Source organism: Onychostruthus taczanowskii, unplaced genomic scaffold (genome assembly GCF_017590055.1).
Source record: "Onychostruthus taczanowskii isolate IOZ18803 unplaced genomic scaffold, ASM1759005v1 scaffold251, whole genome shotgun sequence".
Classification (NCBI taxonomy): domain Eukaryota; kingdom Metazoa; phylum Chordata; class Aves; order Passeriformes; family Passeridae; genus Onychostruthus; species Onychostruthus taczanowskii.
Window position 1 is genome coordinate 161379 of NW_024499808.1, and position 24198 is coordinate 185576.

Genomic DNA, 24198 nt, shown 5'->3' on the forward strand with positions numbered 1-24198 from the left:
GGAGGGAAAAAAAAAATGAAGGGTTCATGAGTTGAGATAAGGACTGTGAGAAAACATTTCACACCATGGTCTCACTATGGCCTCCAGAGGAATCTCAGCTCTAGCACTTGGAGCACCTCCTGCCCTTCCTTTCCCACTGGCCTTGCTGTCTCCAGGTTGTTTCCCTCACAGGTTCTTACCTCCCCCTCTTTGGCTAGAAAAAAGCACAAACAAACTGTGCTCACTTTGTGTTGTTGTTGTTCTTCTTCTTCTTCAATATGTGATTCACAGAGGCAAGAGGTGGACTGTGTTGGTTTTGCATGGCCTGGTATTTGGTAGTGGGGGGCACAGAGGTGGCTTCTGTGAGAAGCTGCTGGAATCTTCCACCATGTCCAGCAGAGCCAACCTCTGGTGGCTCTGAAAATGGACGTGCTGCTGGCCACAGCGGGGCCAATGAGAGATGATGGAAACACCTCCATGATCCAAGTGAGGAACAATTTCAATTCCAGCCAGAGAAGAGGAGAAGGTGAGAACATGTGAAGGAGACAACCTGGTGGGCCAATGAGAGATGATAGAAACACCTCCATGATCCAAGTGAGGAGCAATTTCAATTCCAGCCAGAGAAGGTGAGAACATGTGAAGGAGACAACCTGGAGACACCAAGGTCAGTGCAGAAGGAAGGGCAGGAGGTGCTCCAGGGGCCAGAGCTGAGATTCCTCTGCAGCTGCAGCGAGACCATGGTGAGACAGCTGTGCCCCTGCAGCCCCTGGGGAGCCATGGGGGATGCAGAGAGCCATGAACAGCTCCAGGGGATGCAGAGATACACCCACAGCTCCGGGGGATCCAGGGGGACGCAGAGATCCACCCACAGCCCATGGGGAGTGCCCATGCCAGAGCAGTGGATGCCTGGAGGAGACTGTGATCCAGTGGGAGAGCCAGTGGAGAGAGGGGGCCCTGCTGCCAGGCTGGAGCAGCCTGTCCTTGGAGCACTGCACCCCGTGGAACAGTGACCATGCTGCAGCAGCTTTTGGAGGAATGCTGCTCATGAGAGTGGACCTGTGTCAGAGAAGTTCACAGAGAACTGTCTCCCATGGGAGGGACCTCACGATCTCACAGGGGAAGGACTCCTCTCCCAGAGCAATGGAAGAAAATCTCAGTGATGAAATGACCAAAACTCCCATACCTGTCTCCCTGCAGTGTTGGTGGGAAGGAGGGAGGAGTTGGGGGAAAAAAGGTGTTTTAAGGGCTTCTTTTATTTCTCATTATCCTCCTCTGACTTTGTTGGTAATAAATTGCCTTTGTACCTCTAAGTCAAGCCTATTTTGCCCTTGGAGTGTTTTCTCCCAGTCCTTAGCTCACAAAGCTTCATTAAATTTTTCTCTCCTCTGCCAAACTGTGGTAGAGGAGGGTGAATGAGTGACTTTTGTGGGTGTCTGGCATGTGCCCAGTGTCAAACCATGACAGACACAAAAGGTGGGAAGGAAGCAGCTTGCACTGTGCTATAATTTCATTGCAGAAGCTTCACATAATTTGCTGGGAAGAGGCCGACTCTGCCATGGCACTGTCCCCGCCACCAGCCTTCATCCACCATCTCAATGTGTGTGATTGTGTCATCAGGATCAAAAGAAATCTCATCATCTCCATCTGCAAACATTGTCAAGAAAAGACAGTCACAATGCAAAGAGAACCCCAGAGAGAGCTGGTTCACCTTCTTCCTCCCACCTTCCCCCAGGCAGAAGACAGAACAAGTGCTCTGATAACCCCAAGAGTTTACCCCACCCAACCCCCATCCCACAGCACAGACAAAGCAGAGAAAGAGAAGACCTCACAGATGAAAGATGAAGTTTCTCTGCTCCTGTCCTGCTCTGGGCCAGGACAAGACTAATATTTGCAGTCGTTGGGAGTAGCCATGGCCAAGACATGGAGGTTATTCTGTATCACCTCATGTCATTGCCAGGGTGGGGGAAAGGGACTCTTGGTTCCAAGGAACACTGGGTTGAGAAAATGTGGTGGAGGGAGCCATCCAATGTTCTCTATTGCTGGGTGTTTTTCCATGTGAATAATTTTTTTTCTTACATCTTTTGCTATTAACATTGTTGCTGTTACTGTTCACTTTCTTATTGCTGTTTCCAAAATTGTTATCTCAACCCGTGATCTCTGCCTTTTTGAGCCTCCAGCTGGAGAGGAGAAGTGATTTTTTTTTTACTGGGAGTACAAAACTGGAGAACACCATTCCTGCACCATGATGTTCCCAAGCCAGATCTCATTGTGCTTCCCAGGAGGAAGAAATTTAAAGCACCAAGTCCCAGTCTTTTCCCCGCTGCAGTGAACCCCCTGCGGGCACAGCGCCTTCCCCCAGCCCTGAGGGCAGACCCACCTCCTTGGTAGTCATAGAGAGCCACTGCGCAGATCCCGGGGCTCTGCCCCTCAGCAGCACTGTCCGTGCTCCCTGCAGGACACAGGACACACAGATGAGACAGAGGCTGAAGCATCCCCACAGTCCTGGTCAGGGCCACCCTCCAGCCCAACTCTGGGGAAGCACGTCAAACCCTGTCAGCAAGGAGAGGTGCACCACAGCCCAAAGCAAGGAGTGACTTCCCTCCCCTCCCTCAAGGAGAGCAGTTGGATCATGATCTTTCATGCTCCTCTCCCAAGAAAAAGGCTGAGAATAACTCCAACCTCTTCACTTGCCAGCAATGCCAACTGTGACAGAAGCACCGACAGCAGCCCATGCACTTTGCTCCTGTGCTTGGACAAAGGCTACCTGCACTCCTCACACCAGAGATTCCACCACAGCAGGTCCCAGGAACACCAGCCATATGACAAATGGGCTGAATCAGAGTCATTCCCAGGGTCCAGGGCAGTACATGCCAGAAAACTGCAGCAAGAGCATTGGTCCACATCCAGCTTCTCCCAGGCCTGTGGCAGCCTCCTGCCCAGACCCTGATCCAGCAGATTCCTGCTGTCCGGTCCAGCATCCCGTTCAGCTCATCTGCACCTTAGAGCTGGGTAGGGGAGTGGGACACAACCAAGTCTCCATCACCAGAAGCTGCTATCCTGACCACAGTACATTTCAGGATAAAAATTCCCTCTGCATTTTGTCCCATACATCCAGTGAGGTTAGTGGACAGGTACAAGATTCCTAAGACACGGGCTATTCCATCAGTACTCACCCAGGTGGGGATGGCTCTGTCTGGGCTCCTGAGGAAGGATCACCTCATAGTCTTCACCTCCATCTCCTCCAAAGTCATAGGTGGCATCCAGCTTTTCCAGAGGGGCTGGCAGCTCCTCATAGTCAGCACCTCCACTGGTGCTGTCATAGTAGTCAGAGGGCTCTGGCAGCTCCTCATAGTCTCCACCAACATCCAAACTTACATTGTAGGTGGGCTGACCCTGGCTGGGGACCTTGCACAGCTCTGCATCCAGATCTGCAGGCCTTGGTGGCAAAGTGGGTGGTACTTCTTCATCGTCCCTTTTGGCCTCCTGCCATGAGGTGGGAAAGTGACAGCAAAGTCACCTGCAAGGCACCCACCACAGGCAACTCTCTCCTGACTCCCAGCACCTGACACAAGGCAGCCCCTTTACTGCTGCCAGGGCACAAATGGAACACCATCCCCTGCACACCAGGGAAACAGCAGAGCTGCTTGAGCCATGCTGAACCAGCAGCTGGGGCTGTCCTGGAGACCCTCAGGACTCATGTGCCTGAACTCTGCTCATACTTCACCACAGCCCATGGTAGTGCCACTGCACTGACCTGCTCCCAGAGCTTGTCCCATGGGGTCAGCAGTATCCCATGGGGTCAGGTGCTGTGCAGCCATGGCCCATCCCAAGCCCAATGCTCCCCCTTATCCTTCCAAAGCCTCTCCCACCCTGGCTGTGCTCCACATCTTCCTGCAGGGCTGCACATAAAGCACACTCCTCTCAGGTGCAATCCCCTCTGCCTGCTTCCCTCCCCAGCCCTCCCAGGCTGCCTTGGTACCTGTTCTCCTGGTGACACAGGCTGGTCCCCAGCAGCACCCCTGAGCACCCCTGCTGGCACGGCTGGAGGGGCTGCCCCAGTCCCAGTGTGCTCCTTCTCTCTCTGAGGGATTTCCTGCTGGGGAAAAGCCATCAGACTGCTCAGTCCCTTTGAACAATGGCTGTTCACATTCCCAGCAGAGCAACTCAGAATGTTCTCCTCCACCTACAAACCTGCTCTGGGCGTGGGCACTCGCAGGTTGGTGACAACAGTTGGGCAGCCCCAAAGAGGAGCAATGCTGGGGGGGACAGGTCCACTGTTAACACTGCACTGTCCTCTGAGTGCAGGAACAGAACCGGGGGAAGACAGGTAAACAGAGGGGCTGGGGACCATCTCCAGTTTGCTGGGATGCATCCCACATAGACTGCTGGGACAGCAGTGCTGGGGAGCAGTAACCACACTGTTGCACCAGAGGCAAAAGAAGCTGAGGCTAGAGCACAGGCTGAGTGCAGATATGTTCTTGTATAAGTGTTTGGTGCGCTGAAAAGGAAAGTCCAGTGACAACTGTGAAGTTCAGTGGCCATTCTTGGCAGATGCAGGGAAGCAGCTTGGGCAGGAGGTTACTCTCAAGAGACCAGACAGAAGGACATGGAGCTGCAAGGCTCCAAAGAAAAGTCTGTGGCACGAGTCTTGGAGGACATGGCAAGACAGCCCTGGCTCACCTGCTGCTGAGCCAGCCGGTGCTCCCGGGCCTGCCGCCTCACCCGCTCCTCCTCTGCCTGCCTCCTGCTCTCCTCCTCTGCCGACTGGGCCATGTGCTCAAACCGCAACCGCAGGCTGCTGGCGCCACTGGAGGCTCCTGTGAGGAGACAGCTGATTGACCCAGCCCTGCGTCTTCCTTCCACCACCCCAAGCACCCAGGAGAAACCCCGACCGCTGCCTCTTCCAGAGAAACTTGCAGTCAGCCACCTTCTCCTGCCCTCCAGCACAGGTAAAACCCCTACCCCACCACAGCACACACCTGCCAGCAGGCTGCCACAGAGGGACTGTGAGGCCCACAGCTTCCTAAGCCCAGGGCTGGTACTCAGGTCTCACCTGCCTCCAGGGGTCTTGTTTTCTCATAGGAGGAGGTGGGAGCTGCCATCTCATCAAAGCCAGCAGCACTCTGCAAGAAGAAGTGAAAGAATTGTTCAGCCCATTGGGCAATGCCCGTGGTTTTGCATGTTGCTTTTGCATGTTGTTTCTGATCACATACAAGGTGTGCCTTTTGTCAGTGCACCCCCATTTGCTGTTGTTAAATTCAGAGCTAGTGCTAATCTCTTCTGAGGGCAGGACAACATTCCCCCTCTGTGGCAGCCCAGCTAGCATGCAGCAGGAACAGGATCATGCAGGTGGTTTCAGGTGTTTGCATCCTCCCCTGCTTCCTCCAGCTCCCGAGGAAGTGATGCTGGTGCTGTACCAAGTACAGCCCTGTGCCTCCAGCAAGGGAAGGAGGTTTCAGGGAAGGCACTCTCACTCCTCTTCCAAATGCCCCAAAGCCCCAGGATCTGCATCTTTTAGGCTATCACACCCACGCAGATCACAGCCACTTGAAGGACCCCCTCTGGGGACCAAGCCTTCAGGGCAGCCTGCCAAGCACAGAACTGATCTCAGTGCACTCTGAGATGTGATGGTAGACGAGGCTTTGCCTGGTGTCAGCCCAAACACAAAACCTGAACCAGCAACTTGGTGACCTCTTCTCACAAACAGCATTTTATCTATGCCAATCTCATCCCTGCTGGAGTTTGTCAAGGTGTGCAGGAATATTTAGCACCTGAACAGACCATGAGGCACTTCTTGACAGGAGTGAAAAACTTGCAGAGGGTAACAACCAGCAGAGAAGTGAGAGGTGATGAGTGCCATGCACTGCATTAGTCTCCCCAGGCTGCATTCCTCTGCACCCTGTGGTATTTTACGCTCAGTTCCTTCCACAGTTTGCACTGGGTACTGGGATCTCAGCTCTCCTGGGGGAATCCCTTCTCTTTCAGCTAGGCAAAAAGCAGCGGTTACAAGGAAGCAATTGCAGGCTGCAGCAGTCTTACCTTATCCACTCTATCCTTCTGGACCCCATAACGGCCTCCAAACCCCTTGGCATAGTCTGTGTGGAAAAAAAAAAAAAAGTTATTTTAGAGTATTTTGTGCGCACCTCTGTCTTCAGTATGCTGTGACCAGTGGAATGAGTTTGCATATGTTATCTCTAGTTAATTCCACTTGTGATGAGACATAGATAAAGCTAAGTGCTTTATCTAGTAGCTTTTAGGACTAATCCCTCCCTCCTTTCAACTAAGGGCACAGGTGTGCAGGGCTGTAGCTGCCAACCCGAGCCCAAAGCACCAGGGTGAGGCCAGTCACCCCACCTGAGTGGAGTGTGGCCCTGTTCAGGGAGGTCAAACATGCTGCACAAAAGGCACTCCTGGGATCTGCTCTGCCTCATTCCTCTGTGAGAGCTCGTGACTCTGGAGCGTGTCTCGTGTGTACACAGAGCAAATCTGAGCAGATCCAGGGCAGCGAGGTTACAATGAGCTCATGGTTAGGAGCGTCCCTCACAGGGAATGGCAGAGTCTGGGAGTCCTGACTGAGGGACCACACTGCGTGTCTCCCACTGATCCAAGCTCCCACCTACTCTCCCCTTGTGCTTTGGGGTTCACTGTGCTGCAAAGTGCTGGACACATTCTGTTTTCAGCAGCTGGATCTCTTACTATGAACCACAAGCTCCAGACACAGGTCTGTGTGTGCTCCAAGGAAACTACTACCACCTCTGGCAATATTGCCTGACCTCTTTGGGATGCGTGGGGCTGCACTTCTTCCTGATGGTCCCAGCCAAGGGCATTCTTGTCCTGACGGTCCCTCTGAACCCCAAACTTCCCACCAAAGCCCACAGAATAGTCTTCAGCCACAGGGATCCAGATCAGGGCATGGAAGAGAACACACAAGGGAGGGAAGGAGACGAGTGGCAGCAGTGTGAGCTCAGGCTGTTCTCACAGGTTTTCCATGCCCAGGACTTAGAGAAAGACATGGAACAAGGTCAGATTTCCCCACTGGTGTTGCAGCAACAGCCCTCCCTCCTCCCTGGGCTATGTCACCTGCTATTAGCACCTGCCTGAGCTTCCCCTTCTCCCTTCCTTTGGTAATATGCTGTCAAGAGATCCCTATGCCCACAGAACTCTTCTGCTCCTCTTCCTTTAGCCTGAACTCTTTCTAGCAGCCATGCACATTGCAATGGCTTTCCTCACCTGGCCCTTCCCAACAGCTGCCTGTAGCTCTTCCACCATTCTTGCAGAAGACTGCAAATGCCCTGCACTGTGCCCATAGTCCTCGTGGGCACAGTCCCCAGCTCCAGCCATGACACTGCCTGCTCCCCCTCCTCAGCTGGCTCCCCCAGCTCCCCCACCCCCTCCAGCACCCCCAGCTCCCTCAGTTTTCCCCAGCTCACCTGGCTGCCAGGGCTCACCTTTCTGAGAGTCATGCTTCTCTGCCTGGCTCTTGTAGTCAAATCCCACAGCTGCTTTGTCCACCTTATCCCTTTCCACTCCGTAACGGCCACCAAAGCCCTTGGAGTAATCTGAGGTGGAGCATGGAGTTAAATGCTGCCCCCAGCATGGGGCTGGTGAGGAGAGGATAGGGAGCAGCACTCGGGAGGGCCCCCCAGGAAGATGGGACAGCAGCAGAGATTATGGAAAACACCACAGAACGTGAAGGGTTGGAGGGGACAGAGTGGATGCTAGGAAGCATCACGGATGAGAGCCCACAGGAATGGGGCACAAGGCAAACGGGGTCAGGGCACCAGGAGACACAGCAGGCCAGGAGGAAAGAAGAAAACAGATGTGCCAAGGACAGTGGCACATGGGGCCACAAGGGAGATGGACTGGGAACAGGAATCTGAAATAAGAGACAGGAGACTGTGCCACAGCACAGGATACTGGGAGCAGAAGAGAAGCTGGGCAAAGGGTCAAGGGGCCACACATGCCCATGGACTTGCCTTTCTGGGATGAGTGTTTCTCCACCTCACTCTTGTATTCAAAGCCCAGTGCTGACTGGAACAAAAAGTGGAGGACTGTCAATGATCCTGAGGGCCAAGATGGGTCTCAGCCTCCCTCCCCTGGGGCCAGGCTGTCACTGGCTCCCTGTCTTGTGCTGCAGCATGCAGGGGCAAACACCACAGCCCCCGGAGAAACAGTGTTCTGCCTTGGTGGGACAGGCCCACCACAGCAATGCACACCAGCCATGTCCACAGCTGCCCCACACTGTGGGGCCACTGCCCTGCACACAGCTGAGCTGTGCTTCAGCGAGACCAGGGCACAGGGTACATCCTACATGCCCTGAGCCTTGAGAACAGCCCCAGGCTGGCATGTGGCAGTGCTCCAGGGCCAGCACAGGCCACAGGTATGGATTTCAGCTGCACTGTCCAACACACCTTGTCCGCTCGGTCCCGCTGGACTCCGAACTTGCCACCAAAGCCCTGGGCTGCATCTGTCTGCGAGGAGTGCTTCCCAACATCAGCAATGTACTCGTGTCCTACTGCGCACTGAGAGGAGAGACAGTGTGACATGAGCATCATGGTGCACAGGCAGAGGCACCACAGCTGCTCCCACACGCTGCTGACACGCCCACAGCCACAGGTAACAGGTCCAAGCCGGCTGTGCCGATGGTGCCCAGGCTCTCCACGTGGCCTTTGCCAGCAGCAGCTCTGCTCAGAGGCCTGGCAGGAGCCTCGAGGGCTGTCATCTCACAAATGTCCCCACTGCCAGCTCATTAAGCAAAGCGTGGGATGCTGAATGCCACCTGCTCTCAAGTGCTGGTGGAGCTGCATGGTGGATAATCACAGGGTAGACAAGAGACAAGTGCAGACAGGCACATACAGCTGAGAAGTCCAGGCAGAGCTCTGGCACCCGTTTCCCCTTTCTGTATCTGACAGTGAGGGCCAGCAAACCTGGCCACAAGCCAAGCCAGGAACCTGCTCTCCCTGCTGGAGGTGCTGTGGCCAGGAACCACAGACGCTATGCCAAAATGGAACAGCTGTGCTCAGACTCTGCTGGACCAGAGTGAGGGTGCTTTTGTTGAGCAACTTCTTGGCTTTTCTCCGGTTTCACCAGGATGCTGCAAGTGTTCAGTTTCTGCCCCTTCTCCTGAGAAGTGTGTGCAGTTCCTGACTACAACAGCTCTGGCAGGGAGAGCAGGGAATTTTTGACGACAGTCTTTCTCACCCTGCCATCCTGGTATTGCTCAATCCCACAGTGACCTCACCTATGGAACTCTACTTCGATCTAAACATCTCACTTCTGAGAAAGAAGCATTAAATGCTGAAAGGTGCAGAAGCATGATAATGATTATCACAAAACATAGACCAGATCTGATGTCTAGGGCTTTATCTCAGGGAGATATGAGCTCTGTAATGCAGAATATGAGGAGGGAATTACTACACATTAGATCTGCAAGCACAAGTAGGGAGGCACCAGATTTGTTATGCAGCAGACTTGAACAGCCCCAGAAAGACTTTCACAGCTAAAGGGAGCATTGCAAAGAAGTTGTAGAGACGAGTTACACAAATGAATTCAAACAGATCCTGGAGACAGAGTATGGGCTAGCTGGACATGTGTGAATCTGTGCAGCCATGCAAACTCTCCATGCTGTTCCTTCAGGGTCAAGCCACATAACAGAGATACCCCCTCCTTTATGAGAAAAGCACTTTTCCACTGAGGCTCAGGGAAGCCTCCCACAGCTCTTACCTTATCCATTCGGTCCCGCTCTGTTCCAAATTTGCCCCCATAGCCATAGGATGCCTTGGGGCCAGTCTCCAGCTCCTTCTTCTTGATGACCTCATGTTCCTCTGATACCTTGTTCCTCAGCTGATGGATGCTGGAGACAGAGACAGGGCAGGTGGGTGTGGGATTTTGCAGAGCCAAAGCCCAGCAGGACATACAGGCAGGACCAGCTGCCTGCGCTGGGCTCCCCTGGGGTCTGGCAAGGGACCAATGGGTTCAGGGGGACATCCAGCCCCTCTCATGCAGCCCTGTTCAGGGTTACATCCCGACCTTCTCGGGACCCCACATTTCCTTTTTCCTGCAGGGCTGCGCTGGGCTGTCCCGAGGGTCAGCCCCGGGCAGGGAAGGAGCTGGCAGCCTTTGCCCTGGGGCAGCCCCATGTGCAGGCGTTCGGGCCCCGATCCCCCACGGCTGCGGGGCGGGACTCGGCCGAGAGCCGCAGAACGGGGCCCGCGGAGGCTCCCGGCCCGCCGCAAACCAACCCGGCTGTGCCCGCGGTGTCACCCCGCTCTGCTCCGCAGGGCCGGGCAGCCCCAGCAGGGCCCGTTCTGTCCCGGGCAGGGCCCGTTCCGACCCTGGCAGGGCCCGTTCCGACCCTGGCAGGGCCCGTTCTGTGCCCGGCAGGGCCCGTTCTGTCCCAGGCAGAGCGTGTTCTGTCCCGGGCAGGGCCCGTTCTGTGCCCGGCAGGGCCCGCTCTGTCCCGGGCAGGGCCCGTTCCGACCCTGGCAGGGCCCGTTCTGTGCCCGGCAGGGCCCGTTCTGTGCCGTGGGGCCGCTTCCCCACGCCCCGGTCCCAGTCCCGGTCCCGGTCCCACCACACTCACTCGATGTGCCCGGCACGGCCGGAGCCCTCGATGGTTTTGGCTCCCCAGCGCTGCTCCCGCTCGGAGATGTCGTTCTGCGGACGAACGTGGCCGTCAGCCCCGGCCCGCACGGGGCTCTCTGCTCTCCGTCGGGCCGGGCCGGGCCCAGGGGTCCCGCACCCCGGGGTCCCGCACCCCATCCCTGCCGGGCGGGGCCGGGCCGGGTCTCCGGCGCACTCCATAGAGCTGGGGCTCGCTGTTGGGGAAATCGCTCGAGAAACCACAGTGACCCCAACCCTCGGGCCTGGCCATCACAGCCTTGTTTTGTAGCTTTATGGAAGCTCTGAACATATATTCAATAAAATGAAGCATCAATAAAGTATTTCTTAATATGCAATAAAGCTGAAAATATGTATATATGAAATAGAATGAAAAAGTTAAGACAAAGTCTTTGTGTTCACGCTTTGTTTGAATGCTTCCACAAATAGAAGAAATAAAGTAAGCAAAAAAATTTGACAGTGTAGATTTTTCCAAAACCATTAATAACTTGAAAGTATAAGAAAGGAATGTGATTTTCTGCCCCAAACTAGAATTTCTTACTGGAAATAATTAGGCAAGACTGAACCCCACAAACACAGGACTCTTGTCCAACAGGAGAAGCTTACTATGGAAGTAATAGAGAACCAAATGGAAAATTAAAATAGTGATCCTGTATGAATGCAGAGGGTTCCCCAGGCTGAACCCTTCTGCTGTCTCCCCAGCTCAACTCCGAGTTGAACTAGATAGAAAACAAGAATGTAAGAGGCACAGAGCTGCACCTGCACAAGCTGACTGTAAGCACAGTAGGATTTTACATCTGGAAAAAAGATAAATGAGGGAAATCCTGCATCCTGTACAGTTACAAACAGTGTGGGACAGAGAAAATTTGTTTGCTGTGTCTTGTAACATATGTTGTGGAGAGGACAAGGGAGTTACCCTTGTAAAAAGGGAGTTTCTTAAACAAGTAGGTTTGAGAAACCCTGCGTATTTTGTATTTCTTAAGTGCCATTACTTGTGGTCAGACATGAGGTATGCAATGGTGTAGGAAGTTCTGGAGACTAAACCTGGAGATGTGTCAGAAGTGGCTCAGACAAGTGACCTGACAGTGCCTGCGAGGGGCTGATGGCACTGGGTTGATCCTGCCCTGCCAGCAGTGCTGCAGCCCTGCCCCAGCAGCAAGAGCCCAGGGCCAGGAGCTCTTCACACCATCCGTGTAACAGTTTGCACCTCAAACACTCACCACGAAATCGGGGTCTGTGTCCCAGTCGTCTCCCTGAGCCTCCACTTTCACTGACACGTTGTGTCCCACAACTGCTTTCCACATCTGCACAACAAAGACATGCTGTCACCCTGCGTGGCCACCAGTCACAGCAGAACCTGGGCTGGAAGGGGTCCTTACAGGCCACCTGTCCTCACACATCTGTCCCTCATGTAGCACAGGGCACCCCCAGGTAGCTGCTCCTGAGCCCCAGAACATCTCACAGCAAAGCACACGGGGCATGTAGGTGTGAACAATGGCCTTCATGCACCCTGACTCTGCAGTAGGAGCACACACATTATAACGTAAATGAATGCTGGCGTCCAATTACCAGATTCTGCTTTTCCAACACACATTGATTCCTGTGCTGTGGGAGGCTGTTCCCTGAGTTACCCCTGCTCTTAGTTCAGTTGCACACACCATGGCGTGCTCCAACACCGTGACACTGTCCTGTTGGAACTGAGGTGGACTCCTCCAGCCTCTTGTCTGCTTTTCAACCTTTTAATCCCTGCCATAGCCTAGAGAAGGGTCAGAGCAAGGCTGGACAGTGGTGTGACAGACCTTGTGCTGTGTGGTATTCATGTCTGTCACGTGGAGAAAACGGGAAATGGGGCTGAAAGCACTGAAGATGTAGGGCTAAACTGGCTGAGGCTGTGGTGGAACTGCTGCTGCAGGCCTGGAGGAAGTGATGGGGCCAGGAAGAGGAAGTTAAAAGTAATGTGAAATCTAAAACTGCTGCATTTCATTTTCAAGGTGACTGTGAAAAATCATGGTGAAACAGCCCCCTCGAAACAACTGCATTTTTCCAAAATGAGAGACAGAGAGAAAAGATTAGTTTGCTGCCCCTACACCCCAGAGCAATCACGCTCATCAGAGCTCCATCCCTTCATATCCCACCCCTTTTTCTGCCTGCAGTGTTGAGGAACTGCAAGTTCTCTGTGTCGCCCAAAGCAGCTTTTTTGTGGGATAGAGAAAGATGGAAGAGAATGCGCAGGAAAGAAGAGAGCTCCTTTGTGCTGGGTCTTCAGTTAACAGCAGCTTTTACCATGTGCTGCTCAGCTGTGCTAACCCCTCACTCCCACAGCTGTGTGGAAGCCTCAGACAGCCCTGAGCTCTTGGGGCAGTTGCCCTCTGTGAAAGCAAATTGTTTATGCTTAATAATTAATAATTCTCTCTTTATGCTAAGTAATTAACTGTCCCACATCAAAAGCTGCTTAAGTGAATAACCTTCCAGTTTAGTGCAATGCACTGCTCAGTTTCGAGCTGTCCTTTCCAGAGAACCAGCACTGTAAGATCAGGGAACGAAGAGAACAGAAACCAAATAAGCACAGCAGTCATGATTCTTTCTTTTGTTAAACCAAGAACAGGTAGTCTGCTAAGAGAGAAGATGAAGGGCTAAGGCAGATACAGTGAAGACCCAGTTTTAGGCTTTCTCCAGGTGCCTCAGGATCACAGCCAGTCTGTGACTTTGCCAACTGACAGCAATCTGGTGCCAAACAGGATACAGTTAATTGCAATTAGAAGCAGGGGATGTGGTAAGGCTCATGTAGACAACACAACCCCTTCTAACACCTTTCTTCTCCTTCTCCTGTCTCTCATTTATTGGCATCTCTCATGCCAAAGATTTTTAATGTTGCTCATTTTTGTAAAGCATAAACCAGCAATAATAACCCGCTAGCACAGGGTTGCTCATCATCAGGACAGCTGATTTCAGCTCAAATAAGATGATTCAAAGTTTCAAATACTGCTGAAAATGGTTCTTGACCACCCATTTTCCAAAGCCACCTACCATGCATTGTGGGAACCATGACAAACCACAGGCTGTAATCGCATCACAAGGCTCTGGACACTGTCCATATGAGAAGTATCAGCCAGGGTAGCATCTCAACCCTTTTTTGTCCCATTTTCCCCTAGGAAAACATCCACTACAGCACAAATACAGGGCTACCAGACAGCACAGTTTTGCTGGTAGAGTTGGAAACGTGGTTCTTTAGAGCCTCAAACACAAGAACCACAATGATGACAAGACAATAGCCTGAGAAATAAATGTTGAGCATCCACTTGGACATGCTTGTTCAGGAAGTTCTCTTTGCCCACCGAAAACTATACTTTTTTGTAGTAATTTCTCACTTTCCACTCCCAAAACCCCCTCAAGTTTTCTTACCTTTAAAGGCTCACGAGTTCCTGCTGGCAAACTTGCTGCTTTTTGCTCAGGCACCTGCTGCCAGTGACAGCTCTGGACCTGTGTCTGCTCTGGGTTCCTGTTTTAACTTCAGCTCTTTTCACTTCCTGCGGCCCAGCCCCCAGCTCTGCTCAAGTCTTGAGTCCCAGAGCTGGCCCCAGTGCTGCCGTTCCCCTGCAGGCTGCCTCTGCCCTGAGACACTGGTGCAGTGCAGACACAGAGAGCACACATCAGCACACTGGAGCCCACCAGGTCCCAGCACACTTGTGTTTTCAAGAAGACTCTTGCATGGGTATAAAAAACAAAGTTCTGGTGGAGGCACAAATCCTGAAGCCAGGTCTTGAGCATGCCTTTTACTTTCAATATCTCTCCCCATTACTTGGAGGATTGAGGAGAATGCTAACCGTGCTCCTGAACCTTTTCCCGTTCTGCCCAGCGGCCTGAAAACTTTTGATCAAACTTGGGCTTCTTGTTGCAACACCACCAGTACCCACATGAGAGAACCAGAGTGGGCACAGTCCAAAGGCTGCACTGAACTGAAGCCAGTTGTCCGGTGACATCTGTGTCTCGGGCTCCTGGGAGGCAGCAAGAACTCTGGAAGAGAGTCTAGCACACGGGTGCTTTCACTGTGCTCAGGAGCAATTTACCTGTGATTGCAGCCTCCGTTGTTTCTCCTCAGCACTGGCCTTAATGCAGCTCTCATTATCAGGGGTGGGTTGATCTGCCCTCGGTGAGGGCACCTGCACAGGTTCCTTGCACCTCATCGTGAGCTTTGTCGGCCATTCCCAGATCCTTACACCTGTCCTGTAAAGGGATCTGAGAGGATCAGGAAGACACCCCTTAGAGCTCCATGCAGTAACTTGTATCCACTCCTCCCTACACCCCTGACATTGCCTTCCTCTGGGCACATAACCAGACCTGTCCCAGCCGCAGTGGTGCTGCTGAATTGGTGTGAGTGTCTGAGGATGACAGAGCACAGCTTTGTTGAGTGAGCTTCCTTCTCAGCCTTCACTGTAGATCAAAAATCAAGACAGAACAGGTCCATTGGAGAAGAAAAAAAATGTTGAAATATTTGAGATAGGAACCATCAGCTAAAAGGTCCCATCTTTCATCAGGTCAAACCACAAAGCTGTTCAGTCAGACTATGCTTAGCAGACCAGGAGGTCCTTTTGAGGTTTTATTCCTATATTTAATCTAAGCTATAACTGTTCTGTCTGTAGGTATAAAACATTTAAATGTATCTGAGGCATCAGAATCATGCCTTTCTTCAGTTCAGGAAAAAAATGCATGGGCTTTAAGGAAACATACTTTGCTTACAATCCTTGCTGCTGTTAAACACAGTGGAAACATTATCTACAGCCTTACAACACCCCAATGCTGGCTTTTGATCCAGTGGTGGTAGGGGACTGTAGCAGTGACTGTGAACAAGAGTACCTGTTTTTGGCTACAGAAAGTTGGACAGTTGAACTGTCCCATCTGAATGACCAGCACACTCTAGCTCACTGTTGCCAACTTCTCTATCTGTCCTGAGGTTACATAACTCTAACAAGGTGCAGTGTTCAGGCAGATGTGGAAAAACAAATCCAAGTAGGTATTGTTTTACTGGAATCGCTTTCACGATGCATGCAATGGTCTGGGCTGGAAGGGATCTTAAAATCATTAGTTCCACACATCCCTGCCATGAGACATTGCCCATTCAAGTGCTATTTCGTTATTCTGTCAGCTGAAAAAGGCTGAGCAAGAGGTGAGATAGGGAAAAAAAGTCATCACCTAGGCATTCACACTGCATAAAGAAACAGCTTCTGCAACCATCATACAAGGCAGTGCACACAAAGGAAACCTGCAGTCCCACTGTGTCCCACACGAGCTGTGCTGATACAGCAGCACTGCACCCTCCACTAGCACAGTTACATGGCAATGTTACACAAACTCCATCTGAAAAATAAACTTTATTATACATACAGGAGTTCATACCCCAGGAAGCTATACACAAACCATTTGGTCACTGAATTTGACATAGTTAGAGGAAGTTCACACTGATAATCACAGACAGTCCACAAGAGGATACCTAGTGCCAGTGCTCTGGACCTGCCAGAGATCCAGCTGGTTTAGCTACCAGTGAAATCAATCCACCCTCAAACAGGCTTTCTGCACTGGCTAGAGCAGCTTAGTTTACCAGCAATATCAAAAGAACTACCTCTTTCCCATGGGAAAAAATGTGACTGTTAATGCTCTACTAAGAGGCAGATAGGATTCTCCTGGCCAGTACTCTGAATGAAACGACCACTCAGGATCTGACAACGAACGCCACTTAACTTCCTCTGCATTCAACATTCTCCTTTTGGAAGAGGGCAGTCTCAAATTCAGGAGGTTTTTAGAAAACATATGGAAATATATCCATATTTCCATATATCGTAAAAGATTCAGTCCATTTGCATGATTTGATTTGGGTCCAAACATGCCCAAACACCAGCACCAGCTTTCTACACCAGAGGGTTCTAAAACCAGAACTCTGGTTCCTTCCTCAGCACAAGGGAGAGAGGTTATTTCTGGAGTTTCTGCATTTGCTTTGGGTCCATGCAGCACACTAAGGACCCCTTCAACACAGCCTGTGCAGGTTCAGTCTTGTGACGATTATTTAGTGGATGAGAAGGCAGGAGCAGGGCTGCTCTACTAGAGGTAAGGCAGCACCTTCCATCATAAGAGGTGCACAAATGCTATAAATAGAAGGATTTTTAACTTAAGAGCTAAAAGGTTTCATGTTTCCTATTCCTTTTAAATAACTAAATTACTGGCATTATTTTACAGGCTTGTCAGGGCAGACATATGACTGATTTTAAATGGAATGCTCACCAGGGCCAGATATATTAATTTTGGCCCTTCTTCAACAGGAGATGCAACTGAGCAGGAAACATGACTTTAAAATTCATATGCCTTAAAGTGCCCATAACTTCCTTAGGATATGCATTTCAGACAGCTCGAGCCATGGAGCAAATCTAAGGGGTGGAAGAAAGGGAAGACAATTCTTTTATATCCAGCTACAGTGTTCTCCCAACCCCACACATGGATTCAGCCTAAGATTGTGCAGTTTTAGAAGTGCTGAAGTACTGCAGCAACTCAAAGAGTATTTTTCTTATTCCTACTGCAGCACAATACTATCTAAAATGAGTGGTACTGCTTCCAGGTACAGGAACAGATGCTGTCCTTGAGGTTTGCAGCACAGCCCTGGCTCAGAAGATGAACCACTCAGAAACACCGAGGGAAGGGCAGATCTCCTGGGAGCAGTTCCCCAGCACCAGCACTGACAGCAGGTGCTGGGTGCAGCTGCTGCTTCAGGGCTGGTTTGGGAAAGGCTGCAGCTTGGGCAAGTGCTGCCCTTCTGTGAGGGCGTGCAGGCCCTCAGCATGCACAGGGCTGAGGCTCGAGGAAAAGCTGTCACTTCTATTCACAGGTGGCCTGTGAAGCACAGGAAGAGCAGGACATGGAGAGCAAGCAGATACATGGCCACTAGCAGGGGCAAGTGGGCCCGGGAGTGGAAGAGAGAGCGTAACAGGCGTCGTAGTCCAGGAGTACTCCGGGTCTGGAAAAGTAAAGAGAGAGCAGTCACTACAAGGAATGGCTGTGGCCCCAGCTGCCTTCATTCAGAGCTCTCCAGACCGTGGAGATAAGCTTGTTTAAGCTAATGAGCATAAACCTTCCCCAGTTTGCTCCACTGTCAGATCCTAACACTAGGGCAATGCTCATGAAATGTTCCCCTTCCCCTGCTCTCTGCAGGCTGTCCATAAACCTGTCCTTCAGCTCTTCTAGAACATCCCCATCCAGTTTTGTTTCCAGCATGGTGAGAGCAGAAAAACTATACAGTCCCTGACTGATTTATGTGTGTCTACAGAGGAAATTTAGTGCTGTAGGTTCACAGTTTCTTGAATCAGCTGGGGCTCACATAACTGACAGCTGTGAATGTTAAATGCTTACTCTGCTGGAATTATTATCCATGGAGTCGATCAGCAAGGACTGCTCGTGACCTGGAGTCATATCAATGCTGGCACTTAAAGAAGATGACCACTCACTTGACTGCAACCTGCCACAACAAATATGAAATCAAATTCAGTTTTTTGTTATGATGTCCCAAATAAACATTGTAATCAAGCTTAGGAAAGAAGGTATTTCTCAAAAAAGGAATCAACCCCTGCAAGCAAGCCCTGGCTTCACTTGCCAAAAGCTGGTTCCATTTGAACAGGTCTCATGCCTCCTGAGCTCACACTGAGCAAAAGAACAGGGTGGCCCAGCTACCAGAAGTTCTTCTTCCTTTCAAGTGAAATTTTATAGTGTTACTTGAAAGAAGCCAGGGCAGATAATACACCTGTATGCTTTAAATTCTATGAAGTTTTTCTGGAAGCCAGCTCTGGCTGCAGTAGTGCCAGTTCTTCCTATTTTCTAGTGACAGAGGCAGCAGTCACATCCTGGGGCTATGGTTCATTAGTGAGATCAGCTGCAGGAGACTTTTATAGACTTTAATGCCAGAAGGAGGTATAGTTGTCCAAACCTGGTAGCAATTACCAGGAAACTTCATCCAGAATTCTTCCATACACACCATTATTTTTTGGCTAAATCAGCAAGTGTGACTCAAGAAAGGCATTGTTTTCATGTAAAAGACTCCACTAGTCCGTAACTCCAGTTACTTGAACTACCAGGAAATGCACAGCACATGTGCCTACAATCAGGACATGTGCTAAACCCCCCTCCATAGTCAATGAGGAGAATCAAGCATTTTGGACCTGCTGCTCACTGCATCCGAATCCCAACATTTAGTCCAGATCAGCTGCCTTTGCTCTGCTGACTCTCAGGGCATCCGTGCAGTGCCCTGAGACAGGCAGAGCCCTGTGCAGTGCAGACCCCAGTGCTGGATAGTGGGCACAGGGCAGGACAGGGGACTAGGCTGAAACTAAGCCTGGGAAAGGTGGACTAAAGTCCTAAGTGTTTAATTGTTTCTCCATAACCAAAGTAATAAAAAGTTGATGTTAATTGGCAATACACTAAAAATGAGTGACATTCTTCAAGTCAAAACTGTTTCAGGCATGAGAGGTGCTTACTGAACAAACAAATCCCCTGGAAGCATGAGAACTCCTCTTCAGCCTGCACCCAAGACTCAGTCTCCAAATTTTGTTTTCCAGTAGTTAATTTAACTAATCGAGAAAGCTGGCATCTAATTTCTGGACAGAACTTGTCTTAATGCCTAATCATTAGTCTCATCCTATCTGCCTACAACTGAAGGAATAGTTGCCCAGGGAGGCTGTGAAGTCTTCCTCTTTGATGATTCTCAAAAGCCATCTGGACATGGTCCTGGGCAACTGGATCTAGGCTGAGCAGGGGGCTGGGCCACATGGTCTTTGGAGGCCCCTCAACCCCTCTGGACCCCCACCCTCAACCTTTCTGTGATTCTGTGACAGACACGGTAGTTGTCTCTGTGCCACCAGTGCCATTTGACAGAAGGATGTGATGAAGTGCATATGAAAAACAGAGGTAGAACCAGCACAATTCTGTGGAGCTAGTGTTTGTTTGCTCAAGCTGCCTCACCTCCTGATCTGATCCTGTGCTGCAAAAAGTGCCTCCTCTGCAGCAAGCCGACGGTCCCGCTCTTCCTCCAGCTGCTCCTCCAAATACTTCATATCCTGCTTTGTGCTGCTGTGTAAATGTTCTGTTTCAGATAACCTGTCAGAAAATAACAAAGCATATGCCAAAAAAAGGCCCAAATCATGGACTACTGTGTTTCTATTGTATTCACCGATGCACTGTGTGAAAAGACTCAAATTACCTCCCAGCTCACATAGGAGACTTAGTCATCTTTACTATATATAAACTATTTGGAAAACATGAGAGAAGATAAATCTCTTGAAGCTTGTTTCACATCAGGAAGGAGTTCCTTGCCTCTGTCACCTTCTGAAAATTATTTTGAAATGGTTTGAGGAATCATGCGCTAGATCTTAGTTTCAGAAGGTTACAAGGAATCCTGTGCTACATCTCAATTCCAGACACACTCTCAGGCTATAACCCTGAGACCAGGACCACTGATATACTTCAGCAGCTGCTGAGGATGCAGCCTACCAGATCCAAGATGCTGGTTTGGCTGGTGTTGCTGCTGTATGTTATCCTTGTATTTTTCTGAAGCTCTAATCCAAAGAGATAACTAATGACAGCTAATTGATGAGATAACTAATACAGCTAACTAATAAGTGCATATGACAGTTCCTCCAAGTCCACAAGATCTTAGTGTGGGACTGAGTTTTCCCAGCACTGGTGCAGAGTAAAAACATCAGGCTCATCACTAGCCTCAAGGCCTCCATCAGGACTAACATCTCCATCCCTGTTTTCTCACACTTTCTTTACCTCAGCTGCAGCTCCTGCAGTTCAGGTGTGTAAGTGCCTCTCTGTGACTCATTCTTTTCTTGGGGTGCTCCTGGAGCAGCGTCTGTTGCAAACAGCTCCTGAAAGAACACAGGAACATACTGCAGACTGCACTGAATGAAGAGGACACACAGCCACTACAACGCTGGACAGTTCGCAGAGCCACTTGAAATGACCTTCTGCCCGCTCTGCAGCAAGCCCAGGCCCCTTACCATGCCCTTGTCTGCAGCCTGCAGCTCCTGGAGCTGCCTCTCAAGCACTAGGCAGCGGTTCAGGACCTCGCTGTAGTGCTGATGGCTCTCACAGGTGCTCCGACTGCTCCCGCGGAGCTGGAGGGAGAGGGCATTTTTCTCCTCAAAAACCTGAGATAGCTGAGAAGAGAACACAATCAGCAAGCAAAGAAATTGATTTTATGAAAGCAAATTTGTTCTCTGTCTAGTTGAGGTTAAGAGTTCTCTTGAGAACATATAACTGCCATGCTGCCCATCACTAACATCAAAAGACCAGTGACAATCTCCAAGAGTAGCTTGTGGCAATGGTTTCTGCAACAGGAATCTCGAAACATCAAAGAGATGTACAGAATACTATATGTCCAGAAAAAGATTTCTGAACTGCTGATACTGATCTAAATCTTTCAGAAATATCATCAGTAAATTATTATTTTATATTCTCACTTTCTCCTTGAACACAGCTCTCTTTCTGAAGATTAATAAATTCTAGGTCTTCCATTTCAGTGTGGGAATTGACTGACTGTGATCCTGCACTGAAATGCAGAAGTGTTTCAAGCTGGCAGGCAGAAGTGAAGATGACAAGCTTGCCTTCCCAATGAGGGACTTCATTCAGCAGCCCAGAAAGCAGGAGGCTAGAAAGTGCTCCTGACAATAGACATGGAACCTGTACACAACTTTCTTCATATGGTCTCACTCTCTGGTCCCTTTGTCCGGCCTTCATCTCCCCCACCCAACTTCTTTCCCCCACTGTCCCCTCCATCTGTCCTCTCTCCTCCCCTCTCCCCTTCTGTCACCTCTTTTTTTCCTCCCCTGCCTTCTTCCCTCCTCCCTTCTCCCTTTGGTCACCTGGGAGAAAGGGCACTAAATGGCAGTGGCAGAAAAGCTGCTGGGTCAGACCCTGTCACTGAGCCTGCTGGATGGGATCTGCCTGGGGCCTGGATATCCTTCTGGTCCATACAGAACAGCTGTCCCACTCATGGCTTCTCTCTGCAGTGCTCTGGCTCTCACAGCTGCTCACTGAGGGAGAGCAGTGTGGGACATGGAGGATGGGCTCTGCTGCTGTGCCAGCCCTGTTCAGCAGCAGTGAATTCATCACTGTGATTCTAACACTGCTTTTCTGAGAGATTTTGTGTTACTTCATTGAATGCCTGCAAGGATAGATTAACTCCTGCTTCTTGAGCCCTATTCCAGCCAAACCCTCCCCACATTCCTTGCCCCTGACTGCAAGCAAGACATGTATCAGTACCTTGCTGTTTAACTGCTGAATTCTGAGCTCTTTCTGGTGCAGTTCTTTCAGACTGTCACTTAGCTGGGCCTGGAGGTGTTTCATCTCTGCTTCTAGGCTTGAAAAGTCCCCTTTCAGGACTTCTGGAGAAATCTGCCAAGGAAAGAACAATGAAAAATATACTGCCCATGTAACAACTCGCTCTTGTGTTTCTCCTCTCTTTTCAGTATTCCAAGGTCAAACATAACATTATTGCTAGACCTGAAACTTGATCTGCACAGGCAAAAGAGCAAACGGGGAATAAACAGAAATATCCTAAAGCCATCTGAAAATACAAACAGTCAGGAAAGATCACCAAACTTGCACATATGATGGGTCCTACTCAAAAGTTGTCTTAAAGCTGTTTGTAACACAGGAAGGAAAAAAAAGGCACATGAATGAGAAAAGAAAAAACAAACAAAAACCAAAAGCAGTGTCCACTCTGATCTAATCAACAAAGACCAGAAGGCCAGCACTGAAGAATCCTCCTGGAAAACATCACATGAACGTTGTTCAAGCTTTTTCTTTGCATATATGCATGGGTGTATCAAAGGGATAAAGGAGATTTGCTGCCCCCTCCACTGACATAAACCATTGGGACATTGCAGACATGGGTGGGAGAGTTTTGTCTTGACTCTTATGCACTGCACTGTGCATGCAGCCTTCTCTAGACAAACAAAATACCAAACACATTCCACTCCACTTTTAGGACTGTATACAGGGGGAATAAGAGAGAAGGTGCAGCGTTCAAGCCTCAGCCTCTCTGGGCTTGAACCAGGATTTTAGATCCCTGTTACAGCCAAAACAGCAAGAAAAATTCAACAGAAGACTTAAAAATGAAGACCTGACATTAAAATGAGAACCAAGACAGAAAATCTTAGATTCAAAGACAGTGCAAGAGGGCAATTCTAAACCAGCTAGAACACACACCTGAGAAGTTCCATGCTGCTCCAAATGACCCAAGGTGCCTAGGAAGCCCTGTCTCTTTTACCCTCTTTGTTTAAACACTGGAGACCAGGAACTTAATGAAGAGCACTTAAGGGTATGCCATAATTTGTTGGCATTATCTTTGGAGGCCTCACAACCACATCCAGTGCTGCAGTCTGCAGGAGGTGGATACAGGCTACACGTGCTCTTCTGGTTGAGTTTCAAGCTTCACATTTCCAGTACAGAATCTGCATCTTTCCACCCACCTTGCTTTGGTGCTGTTCCTCTATGGTTTGAGACCTGCTGAAGGGCAGCCTCATTTCCTGTGTGATCCTTTGTAAATGGCTCAGCTGCTTGTCCTTCTCTGCAATGGCCATCAGGTACTGCTCCTTCATGCTGCTGCTCTGCTTTTCCCAGGTGGTCTTCTCCTGTCTGCTCAGCATAAACAAGGAAAGTTACAAGGAAGTTACCAGTATGACTTATGATGACCAGGTACCCAGGTAAGAATGAGCCAGGGGTGATTCAATCATCACCTCATGCCAGACACGAATTTTTATAACCAAGCCAAACCAAAACAACACACCTAAGTACTGGAACCTTAAAAGCAGTTTAAGAAGTTTTCTGTATTTGGCTGAACCCTTTGGATTGTTCCATGCTATCCTAGGGTGACTTTTTCACACTTTCTGTGTTTCTGGACATTGTTTTGATCTCACTGTACAGAGTTTTGTCAAGGAAGTCATTGGCAATGCCACTTGTCCCATAATAATTTCTCTGCACGGTCATATGTGCACCAGACCCACAGTGCTGATCCCACCACACCAACCTGAGGCCATCACTACATGTCCAGTGTAGAAGATGCACAGAGAAATAAACCTCCTGTTCTTTTGTCAGGATAAGTAAAATTTTTAAAATGCTTCAAACTTTATGAGATCTGCAGTGTTAATTTGAGGGTCAGATTAGGGGTAGGGGGAGGGAGAAAACTAAAAATTTTTATATCACTCTGGACAAAGATAAGCCATAGACCTTTCCACAAAGAAAATCCCACCCTCTTCATTCCAGTCTCAGGCATTCCTAAATGGATCTCTTAAATATCTGAAAGCACTTCCCCCTGTTTTCAGAACAGAGCATATTTGTCTGACTAGTTTTAGTCTAGTTGGAGAAGACAATTTTACTACACTTGAATTACAGAGCTAAAACAAAAAAACAAACCAGAAGACGTAGAGCAAGTGAAATAAAGGATTAGACAGCCATACAAAATTAGTATGCTCTAAACTATGATATCAGTGGGATAATAAACGGTGTTCAGCAGCAGCCTGGAATGGAGAGTACTGTGATCATATACATAAGCTCCAATAC

The 24198-nt window shown here is 50.0% G+C and overlaps 2 protein-coding genes across 6 annotated transcripts in view; both read right to left on the minus strand.

The window, feature by feature from the left end:
• Positions 1 to 722: 722 nt before the first annotated feature.
• Positions 723 to 14121, minus strand: LOC121337185 (hematopoietic lineage cell-specific protein-like). The gene is made up of 15 exons (XM_041407084.1): positions 14002 to 14121; positions 11820 to 11903; positions 10562 to 10635; positions 9703 to 9832; positions 8391 to 8501; positions 7956 to 8010; positions 7428 to 7538; positions 6753 to 6863; positions 6019 to 6074; positions 5033 to 5102; positions 4660 to 4796; positions 3959 to 4075; positions 3153 to 3462; positions 2357 to 2428; positions 723 to 1623 (listed from the first exon to the last, which is right to left on the minus strand). Exons 2-15 carry the CDS (start codon positions 11901 to 11903, stop codon positions 1487 to 1489), a joined length of 1575 nt encoding a protein of 524 aa, XP_041263018.1. The 5' UTR covers positions 14002 to 14121; the 3' UTR covers positions 723 to 1486.
• Positions 14122 to 15949: 1828 nt separating this feature from the next.
• GOLGB1 (golgin B1) overlaps positions 15950 to 24198 on the minus strand; it is a 39422-nt gene continuing 31173 nt past the window's right edge. For all 5 annotated transcript variants that reach the window (XM_041407058.1, XM_041407055.1, XM_041407057.1 and 2 more), the window contains 7 exons: positions 23109 to 23274; positions 21898 to 22029; positions 20634 to 20792; positions 20404 to 20501; positions 19594 to 19728; positions 17992 to 18097; positions 15950 to 17599 (listed from right to left, as the gene is read on the minus strand). In XM_041407058.1, coding sequence (XP_041262992.1) covers positions 17465 to 17599; positions 17992 to 18097; positions 19594 to 19728; positions 20404 to 20501; positions 20634 to 20792; positions 21898 to 22029; positions 23109 to 23274 — 931 coding nt within the window. In that variant the 3' untranslated portion in view covers positions 15950 to 17464. The remainder of the gene's footprint in view (positions 17600 to 17991; positions 18098 to 19593; positions 19729 to 20403; positions 20502 to 20633; positions 20793 to 21897; positions 22030 to 23108; positions 23275 to 24198) is intronic.

What these genes read in the sequence shown, in the direction of transcription:
- LOC121337185 (XM_041407084.1), bottom strand. Translation starts at nt 11,903, where the DNA reads ATGTGGAAAGCAGTTGTGGGACACAACGTGTCAGTGAAAGTGGAGGCT. An exon ending in AGCGGGACCGAATGGATAAG is followed by an intron (nt 8,502 to 9,702) that starts GTAAGAGCTGTG and finishes CTCTCCTCTCAG; the next exon opens with TGCGCAGTAGGACACGAGTA. An exon ending in AACAAGACCCCTGGAGGCAG is followed by an intron (nt 4,797 to 5,032) that starts GTGAGACCTGAG and finishes GTCTCCTCACAG; the next exon opens with GAGCCTCCAGTGGCGCCAGC.